At 43.4% G+C, this 13,983-nt stretch overlaps 1 protein-coding gene across 12 annotated transcripts in view; it reads right to left on the reverse strand.

The window, feature by feature from the left end:
- Nucleotides 1-13,983, reverse strand: part of ppp1r12a (protein phosphatase 1, regulatory subunit 12A) — a 53,367-nt gene that overhangs the window by 13,940 nt on the left and 25,444 nt on the right. For 7 of the 12 annotated variants that reach the window (XM_046872727.1, XM_046872734.1, XM_046872732.1 and 4 more), the window contains exons 6-23: nucleotides 13,048-13,122; nucleotides 12,809-12,903; nucleotides 12,549-12,709; nucleotides 11,780-11,898; nucleotides 10,304-10,399; nucleotides 9,721-9,942; nucleotides 9,274-9,359; nucleotides 8,760-8,873; nucleotides 6,738-6,875; nucleotides 4,856-4,978; nucleotides 1,758-1,880; nucleotides 1,591-1,681; nucleotides 1,322-1,504; nucleotides 1,027-1,189; nucleotides 692-807; nucleotides 533-598; nucleotides 361-377; nucleotides 130-238 (exon numbers count right to left, since the gene is read on the reverse strand). In XM_046872727.1, coding sequence (XP_046728683.1) covers nucleotides 130-238; nucleotides 361-377; nucleotides 533-598; nucleotides 692-807; nucleotides 1,027-1,189; nucleotides 1,322-1,504; nucleotides 1,591-1,681; nucleotides 1,758-1,880; nucleotides 4,856-4,978; nucleotides 6,738-6,875; nucleotides 8,760-8,873; nucleotides 9,274-9,359; nucleotides 9,721-9,942; nucleotides 10,304-10,399; nucleotides 11,780-11,898; nucleotides 12,549-12,709; nucleotides 12,809-12,903; nucleotides 13,048-13,122 — 2,097 coding nt within the window. The remainder of the gene's footprint in view (nucleotides 1-129; nucleotides 239-360; nucleotides 378-532; nucleotides 599-691; nucleotides 808-1,026; nucleotides 1,190-1,321; nucleotides 1,505-1,590; nucleotides 1,682-1,757; nucleotides 1,881-4,855; nucleotides 4,979-6,737; nucleotides 6,876-8,759; nucleotides 8,874-9,273; nucleotides 9,360-9,720; nucleotides 9,943-10,303; nucleotides 10,400-11,779; nucleotides 11,899-12,548; nucleotides 12,710-12,808; nucleotides 12,904-13,047; nucleotides 13,123-13,983) is intronic. The other 5 variants (XM_046872725.1, XM_046872731.1, XM_046872730.1 and 2 more) reach the window with 5 other exon arrangements.

Raw genomic sequence — 13,983 nt, forward strand, 5'->3', positions numbered from 1 at the left:
TTGTGTATCTATAAATTGTACACTAGAACTTGTTTGCTCTGAAACAGTCACACTTCCTGTTTAAAGCCTATCCTGAACTCTCCAGAAAGCCACGCCCATTTTAAGGAAAAGGGGGCGGAGTCTCTGTACCTTCTTGTAGTCAGTGTTGTCGTCTCGGTCGAGGCGTGAGTACGTCCGGCGGCTTTCCCTGTGCTCATAACGATCCGCGAGCGATGAACCTGAGGACACGCCGTCGTTTCTGTCCGAAAAATTACACATGAACATCACATCGCTTTCAAACACAGACACGTTTATACAATTATACTGTTGCACATGCGTGTGTGTGTGTGCGTGTGTGTGAAGAAAAAAAAGGTCACATACCTCGAGAGTCTTTCACTCTGTGGAACAAAGAAAACAACTGGAAGTTATAATTAACACAATCTGGGAGCCCAAAAAATAATAATCTCGACATTTAGAGCGCTGACTCGCGGTTAGACTCGACATTTAGACCAGGGTTAGTCCTTGTCTTTGTGTGAAGGTTGGATGATGGTACCTGAGGTTCTGCTTTAGTGCTTCCTTCCTCTAAATCTGAGTGCTGTTCGGGGTCGTTCTCATCGCTCTGTAACACACACACACACAATTACAATAACAATGCCTTTCTACATAGTGTGTGTGTGTGTGTGTGTGTGTGTGTGTGTATGGGTTTCTGTACATCTTGGGTCCAGAATGGCACTCCAGTAGATCGTCGTTTCTCTCGAGGACGTCTGCGATCCCGTATAGAGCGAGGCTGAGTTTTATCCTCTCCCTCCTTCTCTTCTTCTTTCTTATCTACACACACACACACACACACACACACACACACACACACACACACACACACATACATCAATTTATCACAGTTATTCATTAAATGATACATAAATACACCAATGGTTTTATTCCGTAACACAAGCAGCAGCCAATCAGATTTGCCCTTGTTTTTAATTTAATTTTTTTTAGACGTGATTCTGCAGGCGTGATTCTGCAGGCATGATCTTAGCATGTTACCTTTCTCTGTGTCACGGGGGAAGCTCCTGTAGCTGGGCGTGATCCCACTCAGGCTATCAGGGCGGCTCAGCGAGGAAGAGGAGGAGGACGTGTACAGGGATGAAGTGATCGAGGAAGATGATGGAGCGGTTGTGGACGAGCTCAAGGAGGGAGTGCGGTAACGCCACACACACACACACACACACACACACACACACACACACACACACACACACACACTTAGACTATTATATGAATATTCATTTTCTGGAGGCGTGTCAGAACCTCATTTTATAACTCTCTGGATCCTCCTCACCTCCTCGAAGCGATAACGTGATCGATAGTCGTCCTCCTTAGTCTCCGCCTCCTTCTTCTCCTCCTGTTTCTCCTTGTCCTGTTTTTCCTTCTCTTCTTTCTCCTTCTCCTCCTCTCGGGACCGAGTCGGGCGATTACGCCCAATGGTCTTCTCCGCCTCCTGAAGGTCGGTCAAGGTCACGCCCTGGAAGGAGAAATGATGTAAAGTAAATGTGGTGGGATTGGGAAATGCAGTGATAAACGGAGAGAGGTGTTGAGAAGATAAAGTACCTGTGTGGACCTTCTGGACTGCCTGGCCTGTCGAGATCGAGCTTTCCTCTGAGACTCGGACTCCTCATCACGCACGGGAGTGAGGTAGGATCTACACACAAATCGGTGGGATTTAAGCATGAAAAGTGCTTCGGGTGTTTGATTTTCACGATTCTTCATGAGTGTACCTGCGTCTCTCTCGGCCGTCTCCTGCAGTAGTGTGGGTGGTGGTGGTGGTGGCTGCAGTGTTAATGGTGGGCATTACAGTCGCTGACTCCTTCTCTTTCTCAGCACCATCCTCGGACCAGAACCTAGCGAAGCACACGCACTGCTTTAACCAGGTGGACCTCAGAAAGATAGAATGATCTGCCGTGTTCCTCTCTCTCTGGAGCAAGCACTTCAGGAGGTAACTGAACTCTTTCAGTATGCTGGTTGTCTTACAGTAATGTTTTCACAACAATAAATAAAAGAATGATGCAGGAATAATGTGTTTCTCAAGATGACCACCAGACCACCACTTTTCCACCCCAAAACTACATCAGCAACATTTTAAACACACATTTTTATTTAGTAATTAGGAAACATTTACATACCGGTACTATATTATACATCACACTTTACGACATTACCGTTCCCCGTGGTATCACGTGCTGCCTACACGTGCTGCCTACACGTGCTCCAACAGTGGAAGTGTTCTAATTGGTTTGTTCAGCATCAGCTGACGTCCATTACATAAGGCTTGTGATTGGAGAAAGCCCGTTTGCGGAGACAAGATATGAGCAGAGGTTCTCTCCTCGGCTTATCGTCGTGTACACAGAAAAATACGGTACATTCCAACACGGCTGATGTAGCCCACAAATCCCTGTTTAAGTCGGCGAGAAACGTGAAAACGACTAAATGACATCATACGCTACATCTTCCAATAACGCAGTTGAGCTCCTGCAGTGTCTCAAAGACACAAAGTAACACCTACTATGGGGTGCCAATATTTTTGACCTTCACAGTCACAGTGATGACAATTGTTAGATGAACCAAACCAAGTCAACAGGTTTGACACTAGTGAGACGCCTACATTAATATTTACAACAACAGATACATTTTTGCTTCTTTTTGCTGTCATACTGAGCTCCATTCTTCTGGGAAGATGTTCTACTGGATTTTGTGGTGATTCATTCACCTACAAGGGTGTAAATAAAGTCAGGTACTGATGAATGTGAGGAGGCCTGGGGTGCAGTCAGCATTCACATTCATCATGTTCAATACAGATCTTTAATAAGATCTTCCATACCGAACCCATGGAAAGCAGATCTTCAAGGCTTTGTGCAGAGGGGCATGGTAATACTGGAACAGGTTTGGGTCTCCTAGATGCTGCTGCATCCAAAAAAACGTGTCTATGATTTTGTGGTAACTGAGGAGAAGGTAAGCATCATCTCTGGAATGAGCTGGAGCTAAATCATGGTGTAACAAATTTAGAAACCTAAAGATACTAAAAAATTCCATACCAAAGACAAATCAGTGTGTATATGCATTTGTGTGTGTGTGTACACGTGTGTTTACGTGTGTGTGTGTGTGTGTGTGTGTGTGTGTGTGTGTACCTGGACAGACTGCGATGTCCTGTAGGTGAGGTAATTGTAGTAGTGGCGGTGGAGCTTGTTGTCGTGGTAACCGCGGAGGAACCGGAACTCACGGCGTCGTCTTGCCTCCTTCCGAATGATCCGCTACACACACACACACGCACACACACTCACAATTACCATAACACAATCCTGACACACAAGTTTCCAAACATGCACAAAACAGCAGCAGGAGACACACAATGCAGTGTGATAGTGTGTAATTGTGTGTAACAGCTGTGTGTATTGTAAATATAGCTCATACAGGACTCCAGCATCATGCTAGTGTTTGCCCCACTGTCCAGAATTCCAGTTATTCTTCCACTTCCACAGGAGGTCCTGCCGTCACACTGGTATACCCCCTCATAGCCTTTACTGCTGCCCCACAGAACACCCTCATTTCCACAACCTTTAACCAGGTGGACCTCAGAAAGATAGAATGATCTGCCGTGTTCCTCTCTCTCTGGAGCAAGCACTTCAGGAGGTAACTGAACTCTTTCAGTATGCTGGTTGTCTTACAGTAATGTTTTCACAACAATAAATAAAAGAATGATGCAGGAATAATGTGTTTCTCAAGATGACCACCAGACCACCACTTTTCCACCCCAAAACTACATCAGCAACATTTTAAACACACATTTTTATTTAGTAATTAGGAAACATTTACATACCGGTACTATATTATACATCACACTTTACGACATTACCGTTCCCCGTGGTATCACGTGCTGCCTACACGTGCTGCCTACACGTGCTCCAACAGTGGAAGTGTTCTAATTGGTTTGTTCAGCATCAGCTGACGTCCATTACATAAGGCTTGTGATTGGAGAAAGCCCGTTTGCGGAGACAAGATATGAGCAGAGGTTCTCTCCTCGGCTTATCGTCGTGTACACAGAAAAATACGGTACATTCCAACACGGCTGATGTAGCCCACAAATCCCTGTTTAAGTCGGCGAGAAACGTGAAAACGACTAAATGACATCATACGCTACATCTTCCAATAACGCAGTTGAGCTCCTGCAGTGTCTCAAAGACACAAAGTAACACCTACTATGGGGTGCCAATATTTTTGACCTTCACAGTCACAGTGATGACAATTGTTAGATGAACCAAACCAAGTCAACAGGTTTGACACTAGTGAGACGCCTACATTAATATTTACAACAACAGATACATTTTTGCTTCTTTTTGCTGTCATACTGAGCTCCATTCTTCTGGGAAGATGTTCTACTGGATTTTGTGGTGATTCATTCACCTACAAGGGTGTAAATAAAGTCAGGTACTGATGAATGTGAGGAGGCCTGGGGTGCAGTCAGCATTCACATTCATCATGTTCAATACAGATCTTTAATAAGATCTTCCATACCGAACCCATGGAAAGCAGATCTTCAAGGCTTTGTGCAGAGGGGCATGGTAATACTGGAACAGGTTTGGGTCTCCTAGATGCTGCTGCATCCAAAAAAACGTGTCTATGATTTTGTGGTAACTGAGGAGAAGGTAAGCATCATCTCTGGAATGAGCTGGAGCTAAATCATGGTGTAACAAATTTAGAAACCTAAAGATACTAAAAAATTCCATACCAAAGACAAATCAGTGTGTATATGCATTTGTGTGTGTGTGTACACGTGTGTTTACGTGTGTGTGTGTGTGTGTGTGTGTGTGTGTGTGTGTACCTGGACAGACTGCGATGTCCTGTAGGTGAGGTAATTGTAGTAGTGGCGGTGGAGCTTGTTGTCGTGGTAACCGCGGAGGAACCGGAACTCACGGCGTCGTCTTGCCTCCTTCCGAATGATCCGCTACACACACACACACGCACACACACTCACAATTACCATAACACAATCCTGACACACAAGTTTCCAAACATGCACAAAACAGCAGCAGGAGACACACAATGCAGTGTGATAGTGTGTAATTGTGTGTAACAGCTGTGTGTATTGTAAATATAGCTCATACAGGACTCCAGCATCATGCTAGTGTTTGCCCCACTGTCCAGAATTCCAGTTATTCTTCCACTTCCACAGGAGGTCCTGCCGTCACACTGGTATACCCCCTCATAGCCTTTACTGCTGCCCCCACAGAACACCCTCATTTCCACAACCTTTAAACAGTGTGGATACAGTTATTGTTGCCCTTCCAGTATCCCCCTGCCCTGCCATCCTTCCAGTATACCCCAAATTCCCACTATCCTTCTAATACCATCCAGTACCCTTTAGTTCCCACTATCCTTCCAGTACCTCCAAATTCCCACTATCCTTCTAAAACCATCCAGTACCCTTTAGTTCCCACTATCCTTCCAGTACCCCCAAATTCCCACTATCCTTCTAAAACCATCCAGTACCCTTTAGTTCCCACTATCCTTCCAGTACCCCCAATTCCCACTATCCTTCCAGAACCCCCACAATTCCCACTATCCTTCCAGAACCCCCACAATTCCCACTATCCTTCTAATACCATCCAGTACCCTTCAGTTCCCACTATCCTTCCAGTACCCTTTAGTTGCCTCTATCCTTCCAGTACCCCCCCAGCTGCCACTATCCTTCCAGTACCCCCAATTCCCCGCTACCCTTCTAATACCTTCCACTACCCTTTAGTTCCCACTATCCTTCCAGTACCCCCAATTCCCACTATACTTCCGTAAATCCTACAGTTCCCACTATGCTTCCAGTATACCCTCCAGTTCCCATCATCCTTCCAGTATACCCTTCAATTTACTCTATCCTTTTAGTATACATTCTAGTTCCCATCATCCTTCCAGTATACCCTCCAGTATACCTCTCAAGCTCCCTCTTTCCTTCCAGTATCCCCCCCAATTTCCTCTTTCCTTCCAGTATACCCCTCCAATTTCCTCTTTCCTTCCAGTATACCCCCCAATTTCCTCTTTCCTTCCAGTATCCCCTTGCTCTTCTATCCTTCAAGTATCCAGTATACACCCTAGTTTCCACCTATCCTTCCAGTATTCCCCCAGTATACCTCCCTGTTCCCTCTATCCTTCCAGTATTCCCAATTCCCACTACCCATCAAGCCTTCCCCCACTTTCTGCCATTCTTCCAGTATAACTACTAAGTACAAACTAACCAAGTTCCCTTTTTCCTTTTGTTACCCTCTGGGATATAATTTTAGTTTCTCCCTAATTCCCAATGAGCTTCCAGTATCCCCAGGTTTGACAATGCCCTACCAGTCCCCCACTCATTTGTCTGTACTCTATTCCTTTAGTTACTGATGCTCTTGTGCAACATTAAACTCTGCTAAACCTCTGCTAAAATTCTAGACCTGACCAAAGGGTTAAGTTACGGCACTAGAGGACCCTGTAAAAGCCTACAAATTAAAATAAGACCATATAGCCTTGTGGTGCACTATTGGAACAAGTCCACAATTAGCGAGGTTATTATATCAGAGGATGATGAGAAACCTTGACCTGTGGAACTTAAAACTACTGTTCATCATTTATAAAACTTCACAGCTGCAGTGATGAACTGATTTCAAGAACGTTTGCATGAGCACACACCTGCAGTACGAAAGCGTAAGAGACTGTTTGTGAAGGTGTGGGTGTACCTGCGGTGTATGCTGTAAGACTGGTAGTAGGACGATGAGGCTTTAGTGCTGTTAGGATCCAAACTGGAAGCCGAAGATGATTTTGCAGGAAGATCGCGAGAGCTGCTGCTTCGGCCGAGTGTTAAAGTGTGTGATGTGCTGCAGAGTGCGTGACTGTTAGCAAGACGTGAAGACAAACACATATACACACAAACACACACACACAGCTAGGTCCCTATGAGTCCAAGTCCATAGATGAGAACTGATCACTTCATAGAATCATGGTGGTGATGTTTTCATCTACTAAAACAATCTACAAACGAATACTCAAACAATTCTGGTCTTCTTTAACTGGCTTATATTTGTAAAGTACGAATAATGCCCCAAAACACACTACAGACCAATAGAGGATGCACAAGATCCCTCAGGTGACCAGCAAACATTATACTGCAGAGCGTAGAAACCAGAATAACACTACTCAAGATTCCACTGTCCATCCAGAATGCCCTCTAGCTCCAGTTATCTCCACAGTAACCCCTCTAATTGCAGATATCCTTCATATACCCCCTAGTTCTTGCTATCCAGGTTCCATCCAGTATGTGTAGTTCCCTTTGCTTTCCTGGTACCTTATCAAGTCCATGAGAGTTTCCACTGTTCTTACAGTATCCCTAGTTTTCCCTTTGTCCTTCTAATATTCCCTCCAGATCCTGCTGTACTTCTAGGATCTCTTGGAAGGCAGTGGTGAGCTGGACTGAGTTCTGTACCAGATATAGTAATGACTAGGCTTGGGGTCTAGATAAAGGGCTGGTTCCAGAGCTGAACTCTGTTCTAAGCTCCAGCTGTGTTTTCAGTGCCCTCCTACTTTCTGCTCGAAATCATTTCAGCAAAAACTCTACAGGTTCAGATGACGAAGACCACAGACACCTTGATAATCAAAACATCCTCTGATTTACACATTTACAAACACAAGCACATGCACAGCAAGCTTCAAATTATACAACACAACTGCATAAGCATTGAGTGGTGACTAGGCTAGGTTTCAAATGCTATTAACTCTGTATATAATAGCATTTAATGTTAGCGTAGCCTAAATCTTTTCTTTAGGACTATTAGTTATGCAGGAGGTTTGTGTATCAAATACATCAGAATCATGTACATACCGTTTAGGATTAAACAGATCAAATGATTGGGTTAGTAACAGGAGCTTGAATAAAACTGGAAATAAAAACTAATATAAAAACTAATTTATATTTATCTCCAGATACATAAAAATAATGAGCACGCGCTTCTCTGCACATGCTCCAATAACCTGATAAAACACTACCATCAAGTCTAGATTAAAGCTAGTTTCAGAGATGTTGCTCCTTCCACATCCAGTTCTAGAATGTTTAGATAAAGGACAAACTATATCTGGCTCTGGTTAACGTTTTGCTTGTATTACTAGATGAAGACTGGCTTGGGCTGTTTTCCAGATAAAGACTGGGATAAACTAAAAAACATCAGGGTATAAAACTCAGTTTCTAAACAGGCTGAGCTGGATTCCACATGTAGGCCAATGTGAGCTCGATTCTAGATCAAGGCTGCAGTAAACTGCTCTAGATTAAGATGTGGCTGAGCTTGGTATATTAAAAATCAGACTGAACTCTGTTCTATGTGAAGTCCAGACTGAACTGTGTTCTAGATAACGGTTGGGGTGAACTCAATAAAGTCTAGATAAAGTCAGGGTTGAGTTGATTCTATGAAGGCCACTGAATGCTCAGTTCTAGACAAAGGCTGAGGTGATCTCTGTTCTATATAAACCTGCTGAGCTTTTGGTTCTAAATAAAAACTATGCTTAATAGAAAATTTAAAAAAACAGGCTGTTCTGGATAAAGCTACGGCCAAACTCTGCTCTAGATAAAGCTGTGGCTGAACTTTTAGTTTTAAATTAAGGCTATGCTAAATTCAGAAGTAGATTAAAAACCAGACTCGAATCTGTTCTAGATTAAGAACCAGGCTGAAAGTTAAAGACTGGGCAGAGCTCCGTTCTAGATGAAGGCTAACCTGCGCTGGTAGCTGGACGTTCGGTTCAAGGAGGTTGTGTCATTGTTCTTCAGATCCTCATCCCAGCGTCTCCGTGTGTAAGAACCACTGCGCACCAGGCTAGCCGCCGAGTCCCTGAGAACCAGAGACTACAGTAGAACCATGGCATGTACACACACAGTGCTGTGTGTGTGTGTGTGTGTGTGTGTGTGTTTTAGTGGTAAGAGAAATAAGTCTAATCTTTTACCTGAATAACTTAATTTTTAAAAACTTTAGAATTTTTTATAAAATTATTAAAATTACTTTAAAGTATCAACACTAATTAAAAAGGTTAATAATGAAGAAAGTCTCCTGGTATTATAGAGAATATTATGTATATAATATAAAATATAAATATATATATATAATGTGAATAAAGTGAAACTGCTGCACGTTGAGCTACGTCTCATTTCACACTGCAACACACAGCAGTGAACAGCAGAGGGGGCACTCACAGTGCACACACACACACACACACACACACACACACACAAACCTGTTTTCCTTCTCATCAATGTCTGATACACTCGGGTGTCTTCTGGGGAAAGTAGGAACCACATATGCCAGAGATTTCTCCTTTTCCTGAACACAAAACACACACATTATACTCTGTGTGTGTGTGTGTGTGTGTGTGTATTGCCCTCATTATGGTGCTGTAGCTTCTGTGTGTCAATCTCAGGAAAAGAGGCGTGTCCTCTTGTCAGTTCAAAAGTGGGCATAGCCTCTCTGACAGTCTCAGTGAAGTGGGCGTGGTCTCAGTGACTGTTTCAGTGTTAGCGGGTGTCATCTGTCAGTTTTCAGTAATGTGGGCGTGGTCTCAGTGTCTCTGTTTTAAGAGGCAGGTTCAATGAAAGTGGGTGTGTCCTCTCTTGGTTTCAGTAGATGTGGGTGTGTCCTGTGTCAGTTTGAGTAAAAGTGGGCTTAGCCTCTGTGTGTGACCTACCTTCTCCTTGTCCTTGTTATCCAGTGAGGAGGTGAGGCGGGGCGAGGAGGCGGAGCGCATCACGCCACTCAGGTCTTTCTCCTTCTGAGCCTCTTTAGCAGCGCTGATCTCTGCCAGCGCTCCATAACTTCCTGTCTTCCTCAGGCCCAGTCTCCATGACGCCGGAGACTCGTCCTTCCTCTCCTCCTCTTTAGGAGACACTTTTCCTGCAGTTACACTCACCTGGGGAGGGGGAGTGGGGGGAGAAAACATGATTCTGAAGTTTAAACCTCATGGTAACACACACACACACACACACACACACACACACACACACACACACGCAGGTGTATTAGTGTGTGAGAGTCTTCACACAGCTGTGTGTAAATAATGGATTCAGATGTTTAATTGGTTGAGGAGATGATTAGAAGAACCACAGCAGAACTAATGAGAATCAAAACACGGTTTAGTGACGTCACCAAGCAGAACGCACATGGCCAAGCTTGAGCTCTGATTGGTTAGGTGAGGGGTAATGGGAGGGGTTTGTTTCGAGAGGGGTAATGGGAGGGGTTTGTTTCGAGAGGGGGCACACTGGAAGCCTCACCATCACTTTACTGGGCACAAGAGAAATGCCTGTTTTTCTCAAACCCTGACGCCACAATGCAGGACACGCCTCTCCCGGGGCAGATACATACTCACACTACAGAACACACACACACACACACACACCCACAGAGCAGAAGAGATAAAAGAGGAAGAGATGGAGGGAGGAAAAGAGATAAAACAGGAGTGGAAGAGTGAAATGATTGTGTTTGCTTATTTATTTGTGAGAACAGACAGTTCTTCTAAAAGGTACATCAAAAGGCAACACAGTAACATACACACAAACACACACACACACACACACACACACACACACACACACACACACACACACACACACACACACACACACACGTACGAGGTGGCATTTGGTTGATCTAAGCACAGCTGTAATGATGTATAAGGTTCACAATCTTAAGCTCCCAGTCTGTATTCAGAAAAGGTTTAAGCCAAGAGAGACTCGATATAATTTGAGAGGAATCGGGGTCTATCAAAAAAATAAAGTTAGGACCAATACTAAAGCGAGGTGTTTCTCAGTTAGAGGAGACAATCTATGGAATAGTCTGGAGGACAAAATAAAACAATCTATATCAATAAAGGTGTTGAAAAAAAATTTCAAATTAAATGTGATTGGTAGTTATAATGCATTAGAATGATATTGTTCAGTTTAATATAAAGATCATTAAAACTAGTAGAAGGCCGGTGTATTACGTAATGATACATGGCAGTATTAGGGTAATGGAATGTTTAGAGGATAATAGACAAGGTGATTTGTGTAATGTTATTAGTAATGGCTTCTATTTGAAAAATATTTGTATTAATGTTATCTGTATGAGCTGTTCATATAGAGCTGGTAATATTCTTATATCTGTTTTCACTTTGCTGCTTTCTGATTATTGTTGCCTCATGCTGGGTATTTAAAATTGGTTGTAAATTGGGTTAGGCATCAATAAGTGTTTCACTTCAGTCTAAACCCCTTCAGTCATTGCTGTACTATAAACATTCTGTTTGTGTATGTTATGTTTGAATGACTGAAGAAAAAATAAGCTAACTAACTAGCATCAAAAGGTTTCAAAACTAGAAATCCACAGATCCGGGCACTTTCGCTGAACGAAGGTCGGTGCTCCCTGTGACTTTGCGTGCAGCCTTGTGCTGCCATCTGTTGACGTGTTGAAACTATTCTCGAAACGTTTTGATAATTTGTATTTGTACTCTCTCACTCACACACACACACACACTCTCACACACACACTCTCACAAAAGATCCCCAATTTTTATGTAAAGTGGCTCATCACAATGACATCACTTCAATCCCACTCCAGCCAATCAGAGCGAGGCTAAGTGGTACAGTAGCGGAGTGCTAGTGCACTGCTGCGGCAGAGCTTTAACCTCCACACCTGCTATTATAAATCCATCTGCACCGGTCCTACAGTGTGATCATGTGATTAGTAAGAGATCATGTGATCAGTGTGTGTACCTTTTTGACAGGCGAGGTGGGCGTGGCTGGAGTGTTGCTGGAGGCGGAGACTGGGATGGTGGAGGGGGCGGGGACAGCGCTGGTGGAGTTACTGACCGGAGCGACTGATTTGGTTTTATCTGGAACAAAGATACAAAAAATAAAATACACGTAAAAAAGCAAACAAAATCACAATAATAAATAAATCATATAAAAATAATTTCACAAACTGTGATTTAATATCATTACAGTAAAAAAACAATAATATGAAATACAGTAAAAATTTTAGTAAATGTAAATAAAACGTAAATAAATAGAATTCTTTTATAAATATAACTATAAAAATAAATGTAATTAAATATTAATTTAAATCATATGATGTAAACAGTGTGGAAAAAACGAGACTTTATGGTTTTGTTTAGTTTAAAGACAAAAACACAGGAAGAAGTTCTGTGGAGTTCAAATGGGACATTTTTGTGTCTACCAGAAGAACTTGTGTGAGAAGGAGAACAGGAGAGAAGATGTGATCAGACTCCTTCACCCCCACACTCACACATGGAGGTGGAGGTTTAATGGTTTGAGGTTGTTTTGGAGCAGAGAAGATTCTGGAAAGTGAAAGTGAACCTGAACCATCATGGCTCCTATTCCACACTTCACACGTCTGAGTTCTGTACGTGTTATTTAGAGAGCAGACAGACGTCTGGAGTGAGATCTATCATAACCTGCCCAGTCACCGCACCTTAATCCTACTGAACTGCTCTGAGATGAAGTGTGTGTGTGTGTCTCTCACCTGCTTCATTCTCAGACTCAGAGTCGTCTTCATCCTCTTCCTCACTGGAGCAGCTGGACTCGTCTTTCTTCCCCTCGTCTTCCTCGTCAGCTTTCTCTGACTCCAGGTTCTCGATGTGAGGAGCGTTCTTCTCCACCTCCAACAACAACGTCTCCTTACTGCTGAGGGGAACAACACACACATCACCATGAAATAGAGTGTGAAAAACTGTGTGTGTGTGTGTGTGTGTGTGTGTGTGTGTGTGTGTGTGTGTTCCTTACCTTTTTACAGCAGGTTTAGTGGACTGGTTATTATCTGCTGTAGTGGTGGTCTCTATCAAAGGAGATTTCTTAGCATCCTTCTTCTCACTCAACAGCTGGAGGACAAGAACAGATCATCATCTTCATCATCCTCATTCTTCACCATCCCCTTTACCATCATCCTCATCCTCCCAAATCATCATTAATATCCATATCAGCAGCAGATTACTCCTCATTTTATCTCTGGAAGAAATTCTCACCAGGTTCTGTTTCTTCTGTAGTTCTTCTAAATATCCCAAAACATCTTCATCAGCCACATCCAACGCCGTCTGACCCTGAAAACACACACACACAAAATCATCTTTGTTACAGTCAACAACAGATACACTCTTTATTCATCCATCTCCTCATTCAAACATCTACTCACCCACCCATCCTTCCATCTCCTCATCCAATTATCTACTCACCTATCCATCCTTCCATCTCCTCATCCAATCATCTACTCACCCATCCATCCCTCCATCCCCTTATCCAATCATCTACTCACCCATACATCCTTCCATCCCTCATCCAATCATCTACTCACCCATACATCCTTCCATCCCTCATCCAATTATCTACTCACCTATCCATCCTTCCATCTCCTCATCCAATCATCTTCTCACCCATCCATCCCTCCATCTCCTCATCCAATCATCTACTCACCCATACATCCTTCCATCCCTCATCCAATTATCTACTCACCTATCCATCCTTCCATCTCCTCATCCAATCATCTACTCACCCACCCATCCTTCCATCTCCTCATCCAATCATCTTCTCACCCATCCATCCCTCCATCTCCTCATCCAATCATCTACTCACCCATACATCCTTCCATCCCTCATCCAATTATCTACTCACCTATCCATCCTTCCATCTCCTCATCCAATCATCTACTCACCCACCCATCCTTCCATCTCCTCATCCAATCATCTTCTCACCCATCCATCCTCCATCTCCTCATCCAATCATCTACTCACCCATACATCCTTCCATCCCTCATCCAATTATCTACTCACCTATCCATCCTTCCATCTCCTCATCCAATCATCTACTCACCCACCCATCCTTCCATCTCCTCATCCAATCATCTTCTCACCCATCCATCCTCCATCTCCTCATCCAATCATCTACTCACCCATACATCCTTCCAT

This window comes from Silurus meridionalis, chromosome 18 (genome assembly GCF_014805685.1).
Source record: "Silurus meridionalis isolate SWU-2019-XX chromosome 18, ASM1480568v1, whole genome shotgun sequence".
In the NCBI taxonomy this organism is placed as follows: Eukaryota; Metazoa; Chordata; class Actinopteri; order Siluriformes; family Siluridae; genus Silurus; species Silurus meridionalis.